Source organism: Sarcophilus harrisii, chromosome 2, assembly GCF_902635505.1.
Source record: "Sarcophilus harrisii chromosome 2, mSarHar1.11, whole genome shotgun sequence".
NCBI classification, from domain to species: domain Eukaryota; kingdom Metazoa; phylum Chordata; class Mammalia; order Dasyuromorphia; family Dasyuridae; genus Sarcophilus; species Sarcophilus harrisii.
This window is the reverse complement of record NC_045427.1, coordinates 587206638-587226759: the sequence shown is the minus strand read 5'-3', so window position 1 is coordinate 587226759 and position 20122 is coordinate 587206638. Positions and strand designations below refer to the sequence as shown.

The 20122-nt window shown below is 38.5% G+C and overlaps 1 protein-coding gene across 2 annotated transcripts in view; it reads left to right on the top strand.

The window, feature by feature from the left end:
- The window catches only part of MYOF (myoferlin), a 155842-nt gene extending 135978 nt beyond the window's left edge, over positions 1-19864 (top strand). For both annotated transcript variants that reach the window (XM_031956078.1, XM_031956077.1), the window contains 16 exons: positions 2392-2403; positions 3862-3960; positions 4407-4532; positions 5715-5870; positions 6654-6745; positions 7049-7219; positions 8165-8313; positions 8999-9138; positions 9546-9634; positions 9733-9828; positions 12324-12465; positions 14045-14144; positions 16399-16589; positions 17750-17859; positions 18227-18374; positions 18759-19864. In XM_031956078.1, coding sequence (XP_031811938.1) covers positions 2392-2403; positions 3862-3960; positions 4407-4532; positions 5715-5870; positions 6654-6745; positions 7049-7219; positions 8165-8313; positions 8999-9138; positions 9546-9634; positions 9733-9828; positions 12324-12465; positions 14045-14144; positions 16399-16589; positions 17750-17859; positions 18227-18374; positions 18759-18800 — 1863 coding nt within the window. In that variant the 3' untranslated portion in view covers positions 18801-19864. The remainder of the gene's footprint in view (positions 1-2391; positions 2404-3861; positions 3961-4406; positions 4533-5714; positions 5871-6653; positions 6746-7048; positions 7220-8164; positions 8314-8998; positions 9139-9545; positions 9635-9732; positions 9829-12323; positions 12466-14044; positions 14145-16398; positions 16590-17749; positions 17860-18226; positions 18375-18758) is intronic.
- Positions 19865-20122: the final 258 nt, after the last annotated feature.

The following is a 20122-nucleotide window of genomic DNA, read 5'->3' as shown; positions in this document are numbered from 1 at the left end:
TTAGTGTTGGGGAAGCCATCAGTTATTCACACCTTAGTGTGAATTAGTTTAACCAGACTGCTTTTCTAACACCTGCCTGAGGTGCAGTGAGGAAGTGGTAGTTTTAATAGAGCAAAAAATAACAATTGGGAGAAGCCACCTTAAAAAAAATAATAGTCTAAAAATAATAATTATTACCCTGATTTGGGCAAAAGATTCTAAATCCCAACTTTACCACTAATTTGCTATGTAATTTTAGACAAATCATTTAACCTCTCTAGGTCTTAGTTTGCTCACCTGTAAAATAGAAGGAATGAAACTAGTTAACCAGTTAAGCTAGATAAAAAGATGACTTGTAGGGTCTCTTCTAGCTCTCACCTTTGCAAAATGGTGGCTATAAATGTTTCCTTGGTCTTTGATCATAGTCAAATTAATTGAGTGAAGCTCAGAAGCATCAGTTAGATTGATTGGCTCATGGCCTATTGGCCATGAATATAATCACATGTTCAATTCAGATGAAGTAAGTATGGACATATTGAGTGAATTAGATTGAGGCAAACTTCATTGATCCAAGGGGTCCACAGCCTGTCTTTGTGCTCTGGGTAAGTAGAAGAAGCTTCACTCCTCCTTCAGCCCATAGGATTTTTTGAAGTTCATCAGATTGGTAGACTTTGAATAGACATTTTTTTTTAATGGGATGAGGATGGGGTGGAAGGAGGTTTTGGGTCTTTCAGAGAAATGGACTTCCAAAGCGCCAGTCCAATGATCCAATAAGACTCCAATGTGGAAGATTCAATTATTACCTTCCCATTTCTAGTGTTTAAGCAGCATGTCCACAGCAATCAGCAAAATGGCTTCTACAAGAACAGTCCATGTATGTATGCTAAGAAAATGCATGAAGCTGACTGGGACAGGTGTGGTCTTGGGCTAAAGTTCTAATTTTCCTTGGGGGGGGAAGGGGTTTCCTACAGGGAGATTTTGTATAAAAGTTGCTTTTAAACTAAAATTGGTTGGTGATCTATGAATAAGGGAAGTTCCTATTTCTTGCAACACTATTATTCTTTCCACAGAAACATGATTGGCTATGATCAAACTAAGCATTTGCTGTTGTATATATTGCTCACATGTGACTTAAGCAAATAGTGGACACTAGAACTCAAAAGCAACAAGAATAATTTGGGATAGTGGTTTTTTTATATATTTTCATTAAATAATGGATTTGTACTGTGGAAAAATAATTGTGTACAGCATTAATAAACCAATGATATATTTAACTGCATTTAGTAAACCTGTTCAGAATGAAAGTTCAGAAAAAAATCTTTCCAAAATCCGTCATGATTTCATTGTAAATATGACTTCTATAAATGTCCTAAATATATATATATTTTTTATCATTTCTCTATCAATATTCCTTCCTTCTTTCTTTCTTAATTTTGCTATAGTGGTAAGCAAAATAAAACTTGAAAGCTGAACCCAGGAAAGCCTAAAAATTATGTCCATAACAAAAAAAAATGTATTCTACCTTGATGACTTGATCAATGGCTTGTGGAGCTTGGAAGCTTTTTTTCCTCTAGCATCAGAAGTTAGCCTGAAGTTGCAATTGCCAGAGATGCAGGAAGGAGAGTGCTTTTGCTCTAAGTTGTCCCTCAAAAGATTTAGTGCCATTGTTGTACTATTTACAAAGGGCAGAACCAGACTCCAGGATCCCAGTTATCCTGATTCTTGTCTCCCACATGCGCTCAATGAAAAAGATTACATTATTAGAGAGTAGTGAAAGTGGAGGAATGTGACCAAATTTGGGTGGGGGGGAGAAACCTGCTAGGTTAGCAAGTTCTTGGAAACATGAACCTCTATTCAAGATCACAAAAATACCCCTGTGAGATAGCATGAGAATAAGGAGAGAGGCAAAAGCAAACAGAAAACAGACCCAAAAAAAGCAGACAAGGAAGACAAGGCAATCACGCTTGGATCAGCAAAGATACAGGAGAGTTTTTGAAAGAGCAAAGAATAGAATCTTTTAGCAAAACCCTTTAGTAATCAGACTCAAAGGGTTCGGGATAGGGTCAAAGGAAAAGGAGGCCTTTTTCTTTCATTATAGGCGCATTGTTTGGGCAGGTGCTTTAACACTGCATAATTTCATTAAAACTTGACACATATTCCTATAAACTTTTCATTTCAATAGGGGAATAATTCTGGTCTAATTTCTAGTGTGGCAGAAAATAAGGTGCTACATTCTGAAATCATTTAAGGTAAAATGATTCAAAAGAATCCCCTCAGATATGCTGGAAATGTTAAACCTGAATGATAAGTAAATGTTTCCTTTTTTTTTTTAATCCAATGTTCTTCATATCTTCATCTTCATGTCATTTGTGTGGATCACTCTCCTGCTATTGCACATGTATCTGTGATCAGCTAACTGAAAAGGTAATTCTTACCTACCTCTGCCATATTTTTTTAGCATCTAGTGTCTGATTGTAGTTGGGATGTGATGGAAGAACTTTTAAATCAGGGATTGGGTCATGCAGGTCATGGACCACACACAAATGTGAAATCCTCTATCCTGGGCACTCTGTTCTTGTTATTTCCCAACAATCACAGATGCTGAGAGATTGCACTCAGCAATATCACCCCATGTGGTACTTCCCTCAATAGGGGAAATTGAGCAATGGGTTGATCCATTGGGGAACTGTCATTTCTTTTGTGGTTGTTCTTTACATTTATTTTTATACCTTTGAAAAAATAGCAGTCATCTCTTTTCAAATTAAAATAAAAATAAAAAAAATTTTAGAGCATTTCTTTTCTCTTCCTCCCAGTAGGGAAAAGAAAAACAAAAATCTTTGTTAATAAATATGCACAATCAGACAAAACAAATTCCCTCACTGGCCCTGTCCAAAACATGCTGCTTGTTTAGTCCATCACCTCCCCACAAGGAGATGGGTAGCATAATCATAATCATTTATGCATAAGACTATTGTTGAAAAAAACAAAACAAAACAAAAAGCTACCACAACTTTGAAAGACTTAAGAACTCTAAACATAGTCATTTTTGATATGTTTCCAGGACAGCAAAGAAAAATAACTTAAAAAAACAACCACATCTGATGATACATGACATTCCCCACCGGGTGCCTTCTCTATCCACTGCGAAAAGTGACATTTTTCATCCTGTTTTGTAGAAGCAAAGCTGAACTCTGTGTTTGAATTAATGTTTGTCCTACTTCTAAGTCTTTGACCCCATGAAATATCAAATAGGATAAAAAATTAGAAAAACAAACAAACATGGTGCCATCTGTAGAATGTGATCCAATCTGTTACAAGACAGTTGACTGGGTATTGGGGGCACCAAACTTGCCCCAAACAGAGCACTGGCTAGTATCAATAATTAGAAGTCCCTTTTGTGGTTCAGCCCCAACACAGGTAAGCATTCCTAAATGACATCTTTTTAAACTGAAACTCCAAGTTTGTAAATGCCCATTTATGATTTGTACAAGATGGTGTGGTCTTGGAGTTAGGAAGATCGGGGTTCAAATTCTGCCTTTGGCAGTCCTAGCTGTGTGATTCTGGGTAAATCACAACCTCTCTGAGCCTCAGTTTTTTTTATATCCATAAAATGGGGATAATAATGCCACCTACTTCACAGGATTGTGATATAGATCAAGTGAGACAATGTATGTAAAGCATTTTGAAACTTTCGAAGCCTGTATAAAGTGTGATATTATTGATAAACATGCTTTGATCTGCCTTGGTGGCTAGAATGTCTCTGCTGACAATCTCAGAATCTATTCAATTATTCATGGAATTTGTTTTAAAAGAAGCTTAGCATATGCATTAGAAACCTGAATTACCATTCAAGCTTTTCCACTTTGTGGGGATTATTTTTAGGAGGAAGATGTTGTTGATTGGTGGAGCAAATTTTATGCTTCCATCGGAGAACCTGAAAAATGTGGAGAGTACATTCAGAAGGGATATGCCAGACTAAAGGTAACGTGGGGATGACGCTTGCCAACAGCCTGGGGATTGAGGGATCGCACCTGGTCTAACAGAGATGGGCAGGTGGCTCTGTCAGAATGAAGAGAATGTCCGTGCGTCTGGCCAGGAATGCAGGCAACGGAGGCCAAATGGCGTCCAGGGTCTGTGCTGAATGGGGGCACCTTGGCAGAGAGCGCAGTCAGAAAGCTGGGGCAGATTTAATAGGAAGATGATGAGCTCCATGTTGGACGTTTGAGCCAGGATATCAAAGTCAGTGGGTTTAACTGGCAGCAGGGACAGCGAGTATGCTAGTGTGGGCACCAGAGAGTGGGGGTCCTGGAGGATGGTGGGCCCCACTCTTCTAAAACTTTGCAGAGTATTGTTGAGAGAAAAGTCTCTACACACTGGATCACTATGGTTTTCTTTTAACAAATAATTGGCTTTTGGTTATTTTTCAGGTATATAATTGTGAACTAGAGAATGTACCAGAGTTTAAGGGTCTGACAGACTTCTCGGATACCTTTAAGCTATACAGAGGGAAGTCTGAAGAGAATGATGATCCTTCAGTGGTGGGAGAGTTTAAGGTAAGCAAGATGGTTAAACTGATCTTCTTTGGGTACAATGTTAGCTAACTTTAAGGCTTCTTTTTTTCCTTTTTTGATGCAGAAGAAAGTACCTTACATGCTTTGGGACACCTGAGTGCTTCTGTAACTAATGTCTCCTTTGTGTGTAGAGTTGTCAGGACATTTTACAGTTTAGTAACTGACCCCTGTGTGAACTAGATGTAATGTCAGCTGAATAAAATCTACAATTTTCAAGGGCTTTTCACAAGTTTCATTGGGTCACTGCCAGTGACTTTGCAGTAAGCTATTTAAGCGGTTGGGCTGACAGATGGGTTTGAACCAGAATTAAATTTTGGCTCTGAGCCAAGGATATTGAAAAGAGCAACTTTAATGTAAGTGACATTTAAAAAATTATTTTATGTCCTTTAAATAACAAAAGCATCTGTCTACAATTATTTAAATTTTAAAAATTAATTCCAATTTTTAAAAATATCTAAAATAGTATATTAGTTACTCTTACTATGTTCCCTTGCATTCTCTTTGTTTATCCTCCCTTTCTATATCTGCGCAGAATAATCCTTTTACCTCTTGAACTGAATGGCCTTTTACTGACTTTTTCATCATGTTTTCAATTAGAACAATTCTAATTTTTCATCCTGATTCCAAAGTAAGTTTAGGGTGGTAGCTCTTTCTCAATAGTAAACTGTGAATCATAAGACCATGGTCATTCTAGGGCTTTCCTGCACTTTCTAGCTGCTTCAATAATAATAGTAATAATTATAAACCCTTCTTACTTGAATGCATACAAGGGAGCTTCTGCAGCCAAAGTCATGTCTCTGATACATACTGATTGTGTGACCCTGGGTGAGCTCCTTACTCAACCCTCAATACCCAAGCAACTCTCTTAGACTATAAATTGTAGAACAGAGGCAGATCTGATTCTGGGAAGTTCCCTTATTGAGAGTTCCCTACCAAATGAAATGATAGATCCAGTCTCCCTTTCCTCCCAAATGTAAGCATCTGACATACAGCATCTAGTGATGATGCCCTAAATGATAATCCCTAACAAAGCCTGCCATAGCTATACATTTTCTCATGACTGTGACCTTAAGACTTCCTTGGGAGATGAACCAGCATGACTCAAATGTCGTCCTGGTTGCATTGCCAGCTCTGATCTTGTGTTTCTCTGTTTGTGTCTTCCAGGGCTCCTTTAGGATCTATCCACTGCCTGATGATCCCACCGTGCCTGCTCCTCCCAAGCAGTTTCGGGAATTACCCGACAGCATCCCCCAGGAATGCATAGTGAGGATTTATATCATCCGAGGCCTGGATCTCCAGCCTCAGGATAACAACGGCCTGGTGAGACTTTCATTTTGAAAATATGAAGAAGTCATTTTGGATAAAGAAAAGTTACAGTAACTGTTTAATAAAATAGTTTGTCTTTCCTTTCATGGTGTCTCCTATTTCTAAGAGGAAAAGTACTAGAGCAACATCATTTATATACCAAGGCTGGTTCCAGAGTCATACAAGATCTGAGCCAGAGGAGTTAGAGCTCATCTAATCTCAGAGCCATAACTAGGAAATCTTTCGCAGGCACTGTCCTAACAGCTGGATGCTTGGAGCACCGGGATGCCAGGCTCTGTATCACCAGGGGAGGAAGCACAATCTCCTCCCTCCTGATTTTAATGCCTGAGGCCAGACTCCTGTGTCCTACCCTAATTATGCTTTCATCTAGTCCGACCCTTCCTTTTATAAATGAGGAAACTGGTACCCAGAGAGATAGGACAAATTACTGAACATTATATGGCTAATTAGAAACAGAGCAAGAACTAGAACTCAGCTCTCTTAACTACCAGTCTAGTAGCTTTTCCACTACCCAGAGCTCCTTGAAACATAAGGAAGTGACCCACAGGGGCTGTTTCAGCATGGTATCAAGACATTAAGATAATTCAGCCAAAACATTAGTCAAATAGTTTTTTGAATATTTTGAATATAAACAAAACAACCAGTTGATTATTTCTCATTTTAAATCAGCTCTTCTAGTATTATGCAGATAAACAGAATAACAGAGCATACCACCAAAATTAATATAAAATATTAAATAGCATGGTACCATCCAATAACATCTCTTTTTCCCAACAGTGTGATCCTTATATAAAAATATCCCTGGGTAAAAAAGTCATTGAAGATCGAGACCATTACATTCCAAATACACTCAACCCAATTTTTGGAAGGTAATGTAAGATTTCTTTAAATTTGGGAAGTGATAAATCCTGCTTCTTGCTGACTTTGTTTCACTTTGTCTTATACTATTGGTGGATTAATGCAATAACATTTTAGCTTTAGCATTCTCCGTCAGTCACTATAGAAGTACAAACTCTGAGCTCCTTGAGGGCAGGAACTGCCTTTTTACCTTTTTTTTATATCCCTATTATTTAGTTTGGCCCATAGTAGATGCTTAATAAATGTTTATTAACTAAGCATTCTACAAAATGCCTGGCAGGCAAATATTGACCATGCATTATTTGCTCTTTTAGGATGTATGAGCTGAACTGTTTCTTACCTCAAGAAAAAGACCTGAAAATTTCTGTCTATGATTATGACACTCTTACTCGTGACGAAAAAGTTGGAGAAACGATTATTGATCTAGAAAATCGCTTCCTTTCCCGATTTGGCTCCAATTGTGGCATAGCAGAGCAGTATTGCATGTAAGTTTCATAACAATGAAGCACAATTCTTTGGTTTTGTAAAAAACATTTAGATCAGGAAAGGACTTACAATAGTCCTACAATCCTTCCCTGAGTCATGGTCTGATTGAGTTGAGATATCACAATGGCTGGGGTATTTTAGCAGAATTCTTTCCAAATATATCAATCATTAAATACTTCGCAAGTCTAAACTCAAAACTTCCAGCTCGTGAAAGTTGTAAATTTTTAATATAACCAGGGGAGAATTTTATCTTTTAATCTGAACAAATGAATATTTGGAAATCATTGGAGGGTGAAGAATTACAGAATAGCTTTCAAGTTGCAATGACTATTTTAGATTCTTAAGATGCAGCATGATATAGTTGATATACTTTTGAACTTAGAGTCAAAACCTGTCTAGGACATTTAGCTGTCAGTCTAAGGGCAAATGACTAGACTCTCCAGGACTCAACCATGCTAAGTTCTATCTGTTAAGTAAGGAAAAAGGTATGGTCTTTGGGAACGTTAAGGGGACTTCCCATACCACAGATCCTTTATTTAATTATGTAGTCTACCTTTTTCACAGTTTCCATATATAAAAATGTTATCTCAGCTCTGCTATTGAGACAACTTGGTGGTGAATTGGATAGCATGATGGACCTGAAGTCAAGAAGTTCTGAATTCAAACTCTGCCTCAGACACTTTGTTGTGTGATACTGGGCAGGTCACAACTTTTATTAGCTTTGGTTTCCTAACTTACAAATGGGGATGATGATAGCTCTTATCTCCTGAGATTGGTGAGGAGCAAATACATAATAACATTTGTAAAGTGCTTTGCAAGTACTTTGCAAGTAATACAAATGCTAATATTTATTACTGCCATTTGCAGATAATTAAATATTTGTAAGTTTAAGAAATATCTACCAATCAAATGTTAATCCTTGGATGGGTTGTATTATTCAACAGTTCTGGAGTCAATACTTGGCGAGATCAACTAAGACCAACACAATTGTTAAGCAATGTAGCCAAGTATAAAGGCTTTCCACCCCCTATTCTTTCTGAAGATGGACATAGGCTTCGATATGGAGGGAGAGAATACAGCTTGGAAGAATTTGGTAAGTTAATGCTGTGGGTTGCTCAGGGCTTAGCAAAGTGGCCATTCGTTAATGTTTTCATAAGTTAATTATATCAGAATCTAAATATGTGGCCATTTTGGCCGGAATGAAATCTGACTTATGATTATGTGATATTATTATAAGTATATGGCACATTTTTCTTTTTTTTCTTTTCTTTTCTTTTTGACATTTTCTTTGTTTATTTAGATCTTTTTAGTTCTCTGTCCTGGCCTCTTTATAGTTCCTCTCCTTACTAGTTTGATAATTATATTCTAATAGGGGAATCTTCTCCTTGTTATATTTTTTCATCATCTTAGAGGCTCAGGGTTAAGAGGGTCCCAGGAGAAGGATTCAACAGTAACAGAACTCTAGTAGTGATCTCCCTAATAATGAAGAGAGAGTGACTCCCTTCTCAAGACTTTGGTACCCTGGGAAAAGCTCTAGCAATCTCCCTTTTAAGATGGTTTGGATGGTTTCATATGGGAGCATTCCAAATTTGTGGACAGGTGTCTTCCTCACTGTGCTTAGGAAACAGCAGGGTATTTTACCACGTTTATGAATTTTTCTTAAGATAAAGATTCTTAAGTGTCAACTTCCTCATAATCTTTAATTTAACACTAATTAACTCAAGCTGCTTTGGGACAACTTGGTTGACTCCCTATTTTGATGGTGGTCTCAATTACAGAGGCCAACAAAAATGTGCACCAACACCTGGGGCCCCCAGAGGAGCGTCTTGCTCTATATATCCTTCGGACTCAGGGACAAGTGCCTGAACACGTGGAAACACGGACTTTGTACAGCACCTTCCAGCCAAATATTTCACAGGTACAGAGAATAAATATCTCCATCCTTGAATGGTGGCCAGTACTGCACCATACAGCATCCATAGTCATGGGGGGTTCTGTGTCCACTGGCTTTGTATCGTGTTGAGAAGAGAGGATTCTGGGTGGGAAGCAGGCAGGCAGACGTGATGCGCTGATGTCCTAGAACTGGAACCACAAATGAATGGTAGTTCCAGGACAATATCGGGCCAATGATACGACCACTTGGTTGCTCTTTTGTTCCATTTTAAAACATCCCTTGTAGAAAAACAACTCTGAGGGCCAAAGGAATCTGTCCACAGTAATATAAAAAGATAAATAAAATTGTTCTGATCAGACCTTCTCTGATTTTTAAAAAATAAAACAAAAAATTCATAACAATAATTATTTTTCTCCTTTTGAATGACACAGGGGAAACTTCAGATGTGGGTGGATGTTTTCCCTAAAAGTTTGGGGCCGCCAGGCCCTCCTTTCAATGTCACTCCTCGGAAAGCCAAAAAGTAAGTAATTCCTAGTAAGTTTTAGGATTACTTGGAGGCTATGGGTGTCTTAATTGAACACAAATGAGAAAATTCCTTTAAAAATGTTTTTCTCTTAGGTATGTCTTGCGTGTGATCATCTGGAACACTAAAGATGTCATCCTGGATGAGAAAAGTATCACAGGAGAAGAAATGAGTGACATCTACGTGAAAGGGTAAGTGACCTGGAAATCTCTTTAAAAACATTTCATAGATATAGATGACACTTCCACACTTAGTGCCTTTTGTTTTCCCTATTGGGAAGGGATAAGAAGGGAGTAAAAATTTATTGAGTGTCTTCATTGTGCCAGGCACTGGGCTAGTCTTCACAACAGCCCTGGCAGGTAGGTGCTATTATTATCCTCCTTTTTACAGTGTAAGGAAACTGAGGCAGACAGACTGTTAAATGACTTGCCCGGGTTCACACAACTTATTGTTGTGGGCAGACAAGTGGCTGGTGGATGGAGGGCTGGGCCTGGAATCAGAAAGAACAGAGTCCAGATCTGGCCTCAGACACTGACTAGCTGTGTGACCCTGGGCAAGTCACTTAACCCTGATTGCCTCTGTTTCCTGCAAACTCCTCCAGTATCCCAAAAAGGGTCACAAAGAGTGAGACACAGCTGAACAACAACAAAACCAGCATCACACAGCGAGGCAGCCTCTGAGGCTGGATTTGAAGCTCAGATATTCCCGGCTCCAGGACCAGAGCTCTCTCCGTTGTCCCCCCCAGGCCAACCGCTCTAAACCAATGTCTCCTGAAAGAGAACTTCCAGACAGAGCACATACTGCTGTACCCGGGAGCCAAGAATCAGAGTTGCTTAATATTTAGAAAGGTTGAGTGATTCATACAGTAGATAGTGACTGAGGACGTATTAGAACCCGTTTCCTGATGGCAAATCCAACATCTGTATTTGCCCATACCGCCTCCCTTGTTTTTGTTATCAGAAGAAAAATAAAATGAGAGGAGAAACAAAAGAAAGTATAAACCCAGCTCTTATTTGTGACCAAGAACTTTTAGCATTCTAAGATCCTAAACAAGATCCATCATTTTTATTTGGTGACTTTTTCATTTATTTTCAATATAGTCAGCAAATGTTTTACTCTGTGGTTTGATTTGGACCTCAGGTGATCATGATGTCTATTTTTGTTTTAGCCTTTAATTTCTTTTTTTCCCCCTGAGGCAATTAGGGTGAAATGACTTGCCCAGGGTCACAGAGCCAGGAAGTGTTCAGTGTCTGAGGTCTTATTTGAACTTGGGTCCTCCTGACTTCAGGGCTGGTGCTCTATCTCCTGCGCCACCTAGCTGCCCCTTTGCCTTTAATTTCTGAAATTTTTCTTTATGCAGATTTAAATAGCTATGCTTATGCTCATAGGTAAGATCATCTCTTACCGTTCTTTCTTTATATGTATGTTATCAAGAGAAGCTAATGAGCACAGCTATTAGTAATAGCAAAAGCTAATTTTGCACAGAAGGCGCTAACCTGTGAGTTTACTTAAGTTCTGCTTTATGCTTTGATAAGAAGTATTTCCTCACTAAATTATTGATTGCGTTCAGGTCCCTGGCATGAAATGTAAGATTTGTTCAATTTTATCTATGACCTGGAAAGGTGGTTATATTTGTTAATGGTCATTAGTAAAATGAAGACGGCAACCAATCACTGAAGTGAACATACATGTATATTCATTTGTATTAACTGTTAACAGGAGATAATTCATGGATTTAGTCCTTTTTTGCCCATGGAAATTATATCTGCTCTTGGTACCCATTTTGTAAACTAATTAATTGACTAATTAAAAGAAAGATGCATTCTAGATGCAAATGAGCTTCCTGGCCATTATATGTGGCTATGATGCAATATTATTAATGTACTGTCAATACTGTGACTTTTTTTTTAGCTTCCTTTTATATTTTCTCTTCTTCCATTAGACTATAAGCCTTTGAGGGCAGGAATTATTTTCTCAAATATTTGTATCCCAACCACTTAGCACAGTGTCTTGCACATAATAGGTACTTAATAAATGTTTATTGACTAACCCTTATGCTAGACTCTAGGGAAGATCCAATGATAAGTAAGACATGGTCCCGTTTGTCAAGGAACTGGTAATCTTGGATGTTGGGACAAAGATAAATAGAATATCTGTACAGAAAAATATAATTTAGAATTTGGGGAAGGGGAGGAGACTTGTCATGTAATGTGTGAAGGACCCACCTGCTGGGGAAATTCCTTCCACTGAAGAAATTGGCAAATCGTCTGGAACCCTAGAGAATAATTGGGATCACTCAGATTAAATGGCTGGTCTATTAGTCTGTAAGCTTCTTCTAAGCAAGGATTATTTTTTGCTTTTCTTTGTATTCTCAGCTTAGCACAATATCTGGTACATAGTAGGCTCTTAATAAATGCTTGTTCACTTGTTGACTGACTATGGCCCCCAGGTAGTATATGAAGCACATAAAAATAATATGTAGTTTCTGTCGTATACTCCTATGCTTCCATTGCTTATTTTTTCACTGCTAATTCAATAAATCAGAGCTAACTGAGAATTGCATACTTATTGTTTTGATTTTGTGTACAAATTCCAGTCTTCTATTGTGTAACCATAGTTAAAATATGCAGCAATTTCCTTCAGCAGTTACTGGAGTACCCATATTCTTTCTGCCCATTGCTTTCAGCTGGATTCCTGGAAATGAAGAAAATAAGCAGAAGACAGATGTCCACTATAGGTCACTGGATGGTGAAGGGAATTTTAACTGGAGATTTGTTTTCCCTTTTGAATACCTGCCTGCTGAACAACTCTGTATTGTTTCTAAAAAAGTAAGCTTGAAAACATTCCACAATTTGTTGAGAAAGGACTTTGTGACTTAAGTAACTGTGGACTAGGAAGGCTTTTTGAGACCAGAGAATCAAAGGATTTCAATCTGTAAGGAACCTTAAAGATGGTATCGTTAATTCAAGCTCTTCCTTTTTTATAATAGTTTGGGGACCTGGGTTCTGACAGTCCTAATTCCACTTTTTATTGCCTACATTACTTTAGGCCAGTGCCATACCAATCAAACTACCAAAAACTTACTTTATAAAGCTAGAAAAAAATAATAACAGAAATCATCTATAAGAACAAAAGGTCAAGAATATCAAGGAAATTAATGAGGGAAAAATGTGTAGGAAGGTGTAATTCTATTACAAATAGTAATCATCAAAACCATCTAGTACTAGTGGATCAATGAAATAGATAAGGTACACAAGACACAATGCTGAATAATCATAATAATCTAGTGTTTGATAAACCGAAAGATCCCAGTCTTTGGAGTAAGAACTCACTATTTGAGCAAAAATGCTGTAAAAGGAGGAAAAAAAAAAAAACAACATTGCTAGGTATAGCCATAACTGTATACCAAAGGAGGTATAGAACACCATTTTACACTCTGTACCAAGATAAGGTCAAAATGGATACATGATTTAGATATAAAGGGTGATACCATAAGCAAATTAAGAGAGCAAGGAAGATCTTGTCAGATCTATGGAGAAGGAGAGAATTTAGGACCAAATAAAGATAGAGAGTATATAATGAGATATAAAATGGATAACTTTGATTATATTAAATTCAAAAGGTTTTGCACAAAAAACACCCAAAGCAACCAAGATTAGAAGAAAAGCAGAAATTCCAATAGACTTGTGATGGAAAGTGCCATCCACATCCAGAGAGGGAACTATGGAGATTGAATGTGGATTAAAGCACAGTATTTTCACCTTCTTCATTGTAGTTCGTTTTTTCTTTATTTTTTTTCTTTCTTGTGTTTTTTCCCTTTTGATCTGATTTTTCTTATGCAGCATGATGAATATAGAAATATGTTTAGAAGAATTACACTTGTTTAATCTGTATCAAATTACTTGGTGTCTTGGGGAGAGGAGGAGAGAGGGAAAAAATTCAAAACACAAGATTTTGCAAAGATGAATGTTAAAAACAATCTTTGCATATATTTGGAAAAATAAAAATACTATTAATTTTTTTTTTTTAGAAAGAAGGAAAGTAGAAAGCTTTCATCCATGAGAACTAGGATTTGAACCCAGGACCTCTGACTTGGAGTCAGGCTCTCTTTCCACTACTCCATGCAGTCTTCTCAGGACCCTTCCAGGGTCTAACCTTGGATGATTCTGTGAGACAGGAGCTTTTAACTCCATGGTGACATCATTTTGGTCCTATTCCAGCATGAAGGACAACGACCAACTGACCTTTATTTCCCTAATTTGTAGTTTGTACCCTAAGATTCCCTTCCACTGGGGATGGGGGAAGGAAAAAAGAATAAATAGGGGGCAGCCAGGCAATGGAAAATTCAGCTGGTTGGGAGCCTGGATGATTTCTTGGTTTTAATTCCTGCCTATATTTTCACTCTAGGAGCATTTCTGGAGTATTGATCAGACTGAATTTCGAGTTCCTCCCAGACTCATCATTCAGATATGGGACAATGACAAATTTTCTTTAGATGACTACTTGGGTATGTCCTATAAGTTGTCACTGCCTGTTATAATGTGGGCTCCTTGAAACTAGGGACTGCTGTCTTGCTTCTCTAGCTGTAATCCCCATGTTTAACACTGTGCTGGGCACATAGAAATCATTCCAGTTTTGTTTGACTCTCCATGACCTCATTTGGAGTTTTATTGTCAGAGATACAGGAGAGGTTTGCCATTTTCTTCTCCAGCTTATTTTACAGATGAGGAAACAGAATTAAGTGACTTGCCCAGAATCATATAGCTTGTAAGTACCTGAGGCCTAATTTGAATTTAGGTCTTTCTGACTCCAGGTTCTACTCACTCTGCCACAGGGCTGCCCGTGGTAAAAGTCTAATAACTACATTTCACTCTCTGTGAGGCCTTTTCAGCACAATGCAGAGAAAGCACTAAATTTCAGCTTTCACTTGTGTTCTCCTCTGGTATTTCCTGATAGTATGAAGGTAGAACCGGCTTCTCAGAGGCCGTGCCAGGGCTTAGCAAATTCTGCCAGGTCTGCCAAGTAGGAGAGGACTTGAGAACAGCACAGCCAGACTCTGAGATTGTCATCTAGCCAATGGCCTTGCTCAGTTCTGGAGGCTCAATAAATCACACAATGCTGATGACTTTTTTTTTTTTTTTTTGACCACAGTGGCTCAAGATCATCTGCTTAGTGAAGAGTGACATTAATGACATCATAGTGTTTTTAGCTAAGGGAATAAGGGAATAAGCATTTATTTAACGTTCACCGTGTCTCAGACACTACACCAAACACTTTTTACAAATATTCTCTTATTTGATCTTTGCAATAGCCCTGCCAGCTAAGTGCTGTTATCTCCATTTTTCAGTTGAGAAAACTGAAGTAAAGATAGGTGAAGTGACTTGTGTAGAACCATGGTGCTAGTAGGTGTCTGAGGCTGGATTTGAACTTAGATGTCCTCAATTCCAGCCCAGTGCTGTATCCACAACACTATTATAACTATCATCTGCTTCTGTTATGTAGTACTAGTACTGCGTAGCAATACAGACTGCAGACACATTGATCCTGGAAGATCAGACAAACTGAAAAATGAAAATAGGTTCACAAAGGGTTTATACAAATCCCTGGGGTTATTGATACTTTTTTGGGGGGGAGCGTTGGGGGGATCCAGATGTGATTTTATCATTGCAGGAAAATCTTGGGATAGGAACTTCCTCCAGGGATGTAGAAGGGAAACTCATCGTGTTATTGAGTTGACTGAGGCCTTGAGAGTTTAAACCACTCACCTGTGGCTTCACAGTGTCTGTCAGAGGCTGGGTTTGGACCTAGATCTTTAATTCTGAGGTCAGTCCTCCAGCTGCTCACGGTCTCTCAGAGCTGTGAGAGACTTATAAGGGGGAGGCTTTGAGTTGTCATCACATAAAATAACTCCCAAACTCCACCATACTGTATCCTTTAGAATACTGGACTCACCCAACTAAGCTTTGTTCTTATCTTTATGAAATTCAAAAATAGTTTAAAAAAAAAAAAAGAAAGAAAAGAAAAGAAAAAATTTTCATAAACTGTCAAATGGGGTCACAGGTCCAACTGAAAGTGACAGCTCTTTTCTTTTAAAAAAAAAAAGTGCGGGGAGTGGGGGGGACATGGCACCATGGATGGATTGACAAGCATAAGAAGAATCATTATAAAACTGTGGTACCCAAAGATACATATTTCAGAGTATAAAATACGCATCTTTGCCTCTGATAAATAGGCATTTTCTTATTCTTATTCTTAGTAGGAATTGGAGTAGTTAATATTCATTCTTAATCTAATACTTGGAGGAATTTATGGTTGGGTGTCTCTTGGGGGGTGAGCTGCAGATGCCCTCACACAGGCAAATGACCTCTCCATTGAGGGCAACACAAACTGCGTGCCCAGTCCAAGGGCACTCAACCCAATAGAGCTTTTGTCTGCAGATGTTCATTTGTCTGAGACCCATAAAGCAAAGAATCATAAAATCTTAAGGACGTTAGAGGTCAACCAGTTCAACCGCTACCTAAATCATTGCTTTTATGCCTGGAAATGTAAGAACCATGCTTCTCTAGGTGACAGGTTGACTAATAGACAGCTAAGTCTATGAGACCTCCCATTTTGCATCATATCTATAAAGAACTCAAGAAATTTACACCCTATTATCTTCGTTTGCCTTCATCCAACTCTGTGTCTCAGCAGTTCATTTGAAAATAAAGTTTAGCGTTTTAAATTTTCTTTTTCTTCTTCATTTTTTGCTTTGTTTCTAGGCTTTCTGGAACTTGATTTACATAACACAATTATTCCTGCAAAGTCATCAGAAAAGTGCAAATTGGACATGATTCCAGACTACAAGACAATCAACCCCCACAAATCAAAAATAGCCTCACTCTTTGAACAGAAGTCCATGAAAGGATGGTGGCCATGCTATGCAGAAAAGGATGGCACACGTGTGATGACTGTATGAGTATTTCTTGCTTGGGAATAATTCATTCCACTTTTTAATTCATATTTCTGTCCTTTATAAAGGGGTTTGGGGCCCAGAGTTATAGTGAATCAGAAGAAAAGAAAGTATTTACCTGGAAGGAACCAGTGCTTTTGGAAATCAAAGCAATAAAAGGCCATAGGATTGGTGCCAGCTTTTAGACTGCGTGAAAAGTTAGGAGTTAAATGTAGCATAGTACAATGTCACAGGATTTCATCATGGGAAAACTGACCATTCATTAGTTTAATGAATGGACTAGTGACTCCAGTGAAATGGATCACAAAATCCATTCTTCCAGTCTCAGAACTGTCTGATCGGAAAAGTTCTACAGCTATTCCAAAAATGTATAAATGCACGCACACACACACACACACACACACACACACACACACCAGTTTCCTTATTGGCTAAATGACCTGGAAAAGGAAATGTGATCCAGTACCTTTGCCAAGCAAACCCCCCCCAAAAGAGGGTCATGACATGTGAGACATGATTGTAACAACTGAACAACATTACTAATTATTAATTATAATATTATAATCCTGGACACACAAGTTGAGTGAGGTAGCTTTCTTTATTGATACCATGTGCCAGAAAAGCCAGAAGAGATCTTTAACATAGCTGTAGCTTTTGCTACTCACAATCCCTTTTTGCCTGAGAAATTTTTACATGACCCTAGTTATATAGGTATACAAATCAAACGTTTGCTGATAACAAATCATAAATTTGCAACTCCCACATCAGTTACACGATCCCATATGGGATCACAAACCACAGTTTAAGAAACTTTGTGCTAGCTATCTCATTTTCTGGATACCATAAAAAGACAAAACACACATATATTTTGGAAATAAGAAAGAGTCACAAAGGAAGATGTGGTTAGAAAGACAAGAGATGGGTGTTTGGGGTCAGGAAGAAAAGCAGGTAAAAGAAGAGTGGATTAGAAAGAATACAAGAAGGAGACAGGAATTGACTTCCCACAAGAAAATATGGCAAAAGTTGTTAAATAAAATTTTAGTTGATCTAAAGATCATTTTAAAAGTAATAAAAATCAGTTGGAAAAATTTTTTTCAACTTCAGTGAAAGGTCTTTCAACATCTGATGTCATGTGTTTACCATGTTTTGATTTACTAAAGGGTAAAGTGGAGATGACTCTGGAAGTCCTCAATGAGAAAGAGGTTGATGAGAGACCGGCTGGGAAAGGAAGGGACGAGCCCAATATGAACCCCAAGCTAGAGCCCCCAAAGTAAGCTGTTCTCTTTGTTCTTAATTGTCTTTATGGGATCCCAACCTGCCTAAGAATCGGAAAACTCTTGTTGACAAATTGCCAAATCGAATGAATTATCTGCCATTCTAATTAATTTGCTAGGAGGGACAGTGGCTTGTTTTGCTTCTCTCCTTTCTTTACCTTGTCAAGGAAGCAGAGTTCCATTTGTCTCCTGGATCATTAGAAGCTTCCATGTGTAATGTGTCTGTTAAGATTAGAATATGTTACCTTCGCTCCATGAATAGAATTAGTTATTAGTTGGACAGTAGCGTTCCCATTCTGAGATGAAAGTACTTAATTAACCCTCAGGGTTCATGTGAGTCATTTTGCTTCTGTCAAAATATAGCCGACCAGAAACTTCCTTCCTTTGGTTCACCAACCCGTGCAAGACAATGAAATTCATCGTGTGGCGTCGGTTTAAATGGGTCATCATCGGCTTGCTCATCCTGCTGGTATTGTTGCTGTTCGTGGCTGTGCTCCTCTATTCTTTGCCGGTACGTTATCTCTGCATCCTCCATTTCATTCTCTCACTGAGGGGTGGGATCCATCACTTTCCGAATACATTATTACACCGATCTCTGAGCCTAGAATCTGGATGGCGAAGGTTCAGATCTGACCTTTGACATTTACTAGCTTTGTGATATTTCACTTAACTTCCAAGCGTTTCTAATAATGCCCCCAAATTTATTAGGCTGTTAAATCATAAACTATTGCAATCTGTGTTATTAGAGGGAATTATCAGAGTGGGAATATCCCAGGATGCCAAAATCAGGTCTTTTGAATATTAAAGTAGTCTACATCATATCCTACTTCTACAAGTTTCGCTGCTTCTGATATTCTATTGTTTTTTTGTTTTTTGTTTTTTGTTTTCATTCCAGAACTATTTATCTATGAAGATCGTGAGACCAAATGCAAAATAAAAAAGAAGACATATTTAGGTACTCTGCCTGCAAACCGTGGACCCAACACACAATTATTCTCCAGTCACTTCTGTGCCCACTGAAATGAAAACAAGAAGAAATCTGACACGAGGTCATTAAGCTTCATGGGATCATGAAAGATGGGGGTCATTGCCTGCCAGACATCATTTGACCAGATAGTCTTTACAAGTGTTCAAATCCTATGTTTCAACTTTTTAATCTGTATTTTTTATAAAAAAAACTCTCTCAGGTGGCTGGTTCCATTATTTTTTAAAAGAATCACATTTTTAATATTAAAATTTTTTTCTAAAATACTCACTTTTCCCATCTAGTCTTAAAATGGCTAAAGCTCACATTGAAAGCCACAGTCTTCTGACTTCATGAAACCATTCATTATTTCTTTGACATCACCAAGGGATGAGGAGTACAAACAGCCAGAACAATATTCTTATTTCCAGCCCAAATTGGCCTTCCGTGTCTTCTGCATAAACTTTGTGGCACTCAGACCAGCATCCACAAGGAAACCAAATATAAATATTTCGCTGTTGTGAGCTGTTTTATTGTTGTTGGGGGTTAGGAAGAGAGGGTTTTCTCCTGGAAGTTTCAGTGAGAGAAGTAGGACCTTAAAATTTTTAAATATAAACATTTCTCTTGAAAGGAACAGATCCTAAATCTGTGAATAAATACAATGGCTCTAGATAAAAGATCCAAGGAACTTCTCAGTAGGTACCTGGGCTTCCTGCTGCATTTCCAGCCCATCTTTCACAGAACCACGAGATCCATTTTCTAAAAGCCCCATTTCTCCTTCCTGCTTCCCCATCCGGACTCCCAGCACTGGACCGGACCAGCATCTCCTCAGTGTAGGGAGCTCTTACAGTGGAGGCACTCTGCGGGGCAGGTTATCTTCTTGCACCAGAGGGTACATGACATGCCATGGACAGGGGAGGCTTCCTGAGTCAGGCTAGCTCTCTTTCTATTCTGACATCCTGAGTGCTCTTCGCAAGACGGATGGACCCCCAGGAGGTAGCCAGCTCTCATTAGAGATCCATGTCCAGGCGGAAGCCGGTTGGGGCAGCTAGGGGGCAGAGCCCTAGGGCTGCAGTCAGGAAGACCCATCTCCAGGAGTTCAAATCTGGCTCCAGACACTTAATAGCTATGTGACTCTGAGCAAGTCACTTAACTACTTGTCTAGGTTTCCTCATTGTAAAATGAGTCAGAGAAGGAAAAGGCAAATCTCTCCATTATTCTTGACAACAACCCTTCCCCCCATAAGAAAAAGGGGTCACAAAGAATCAGACATGACTGAAACTACAATTAAACCA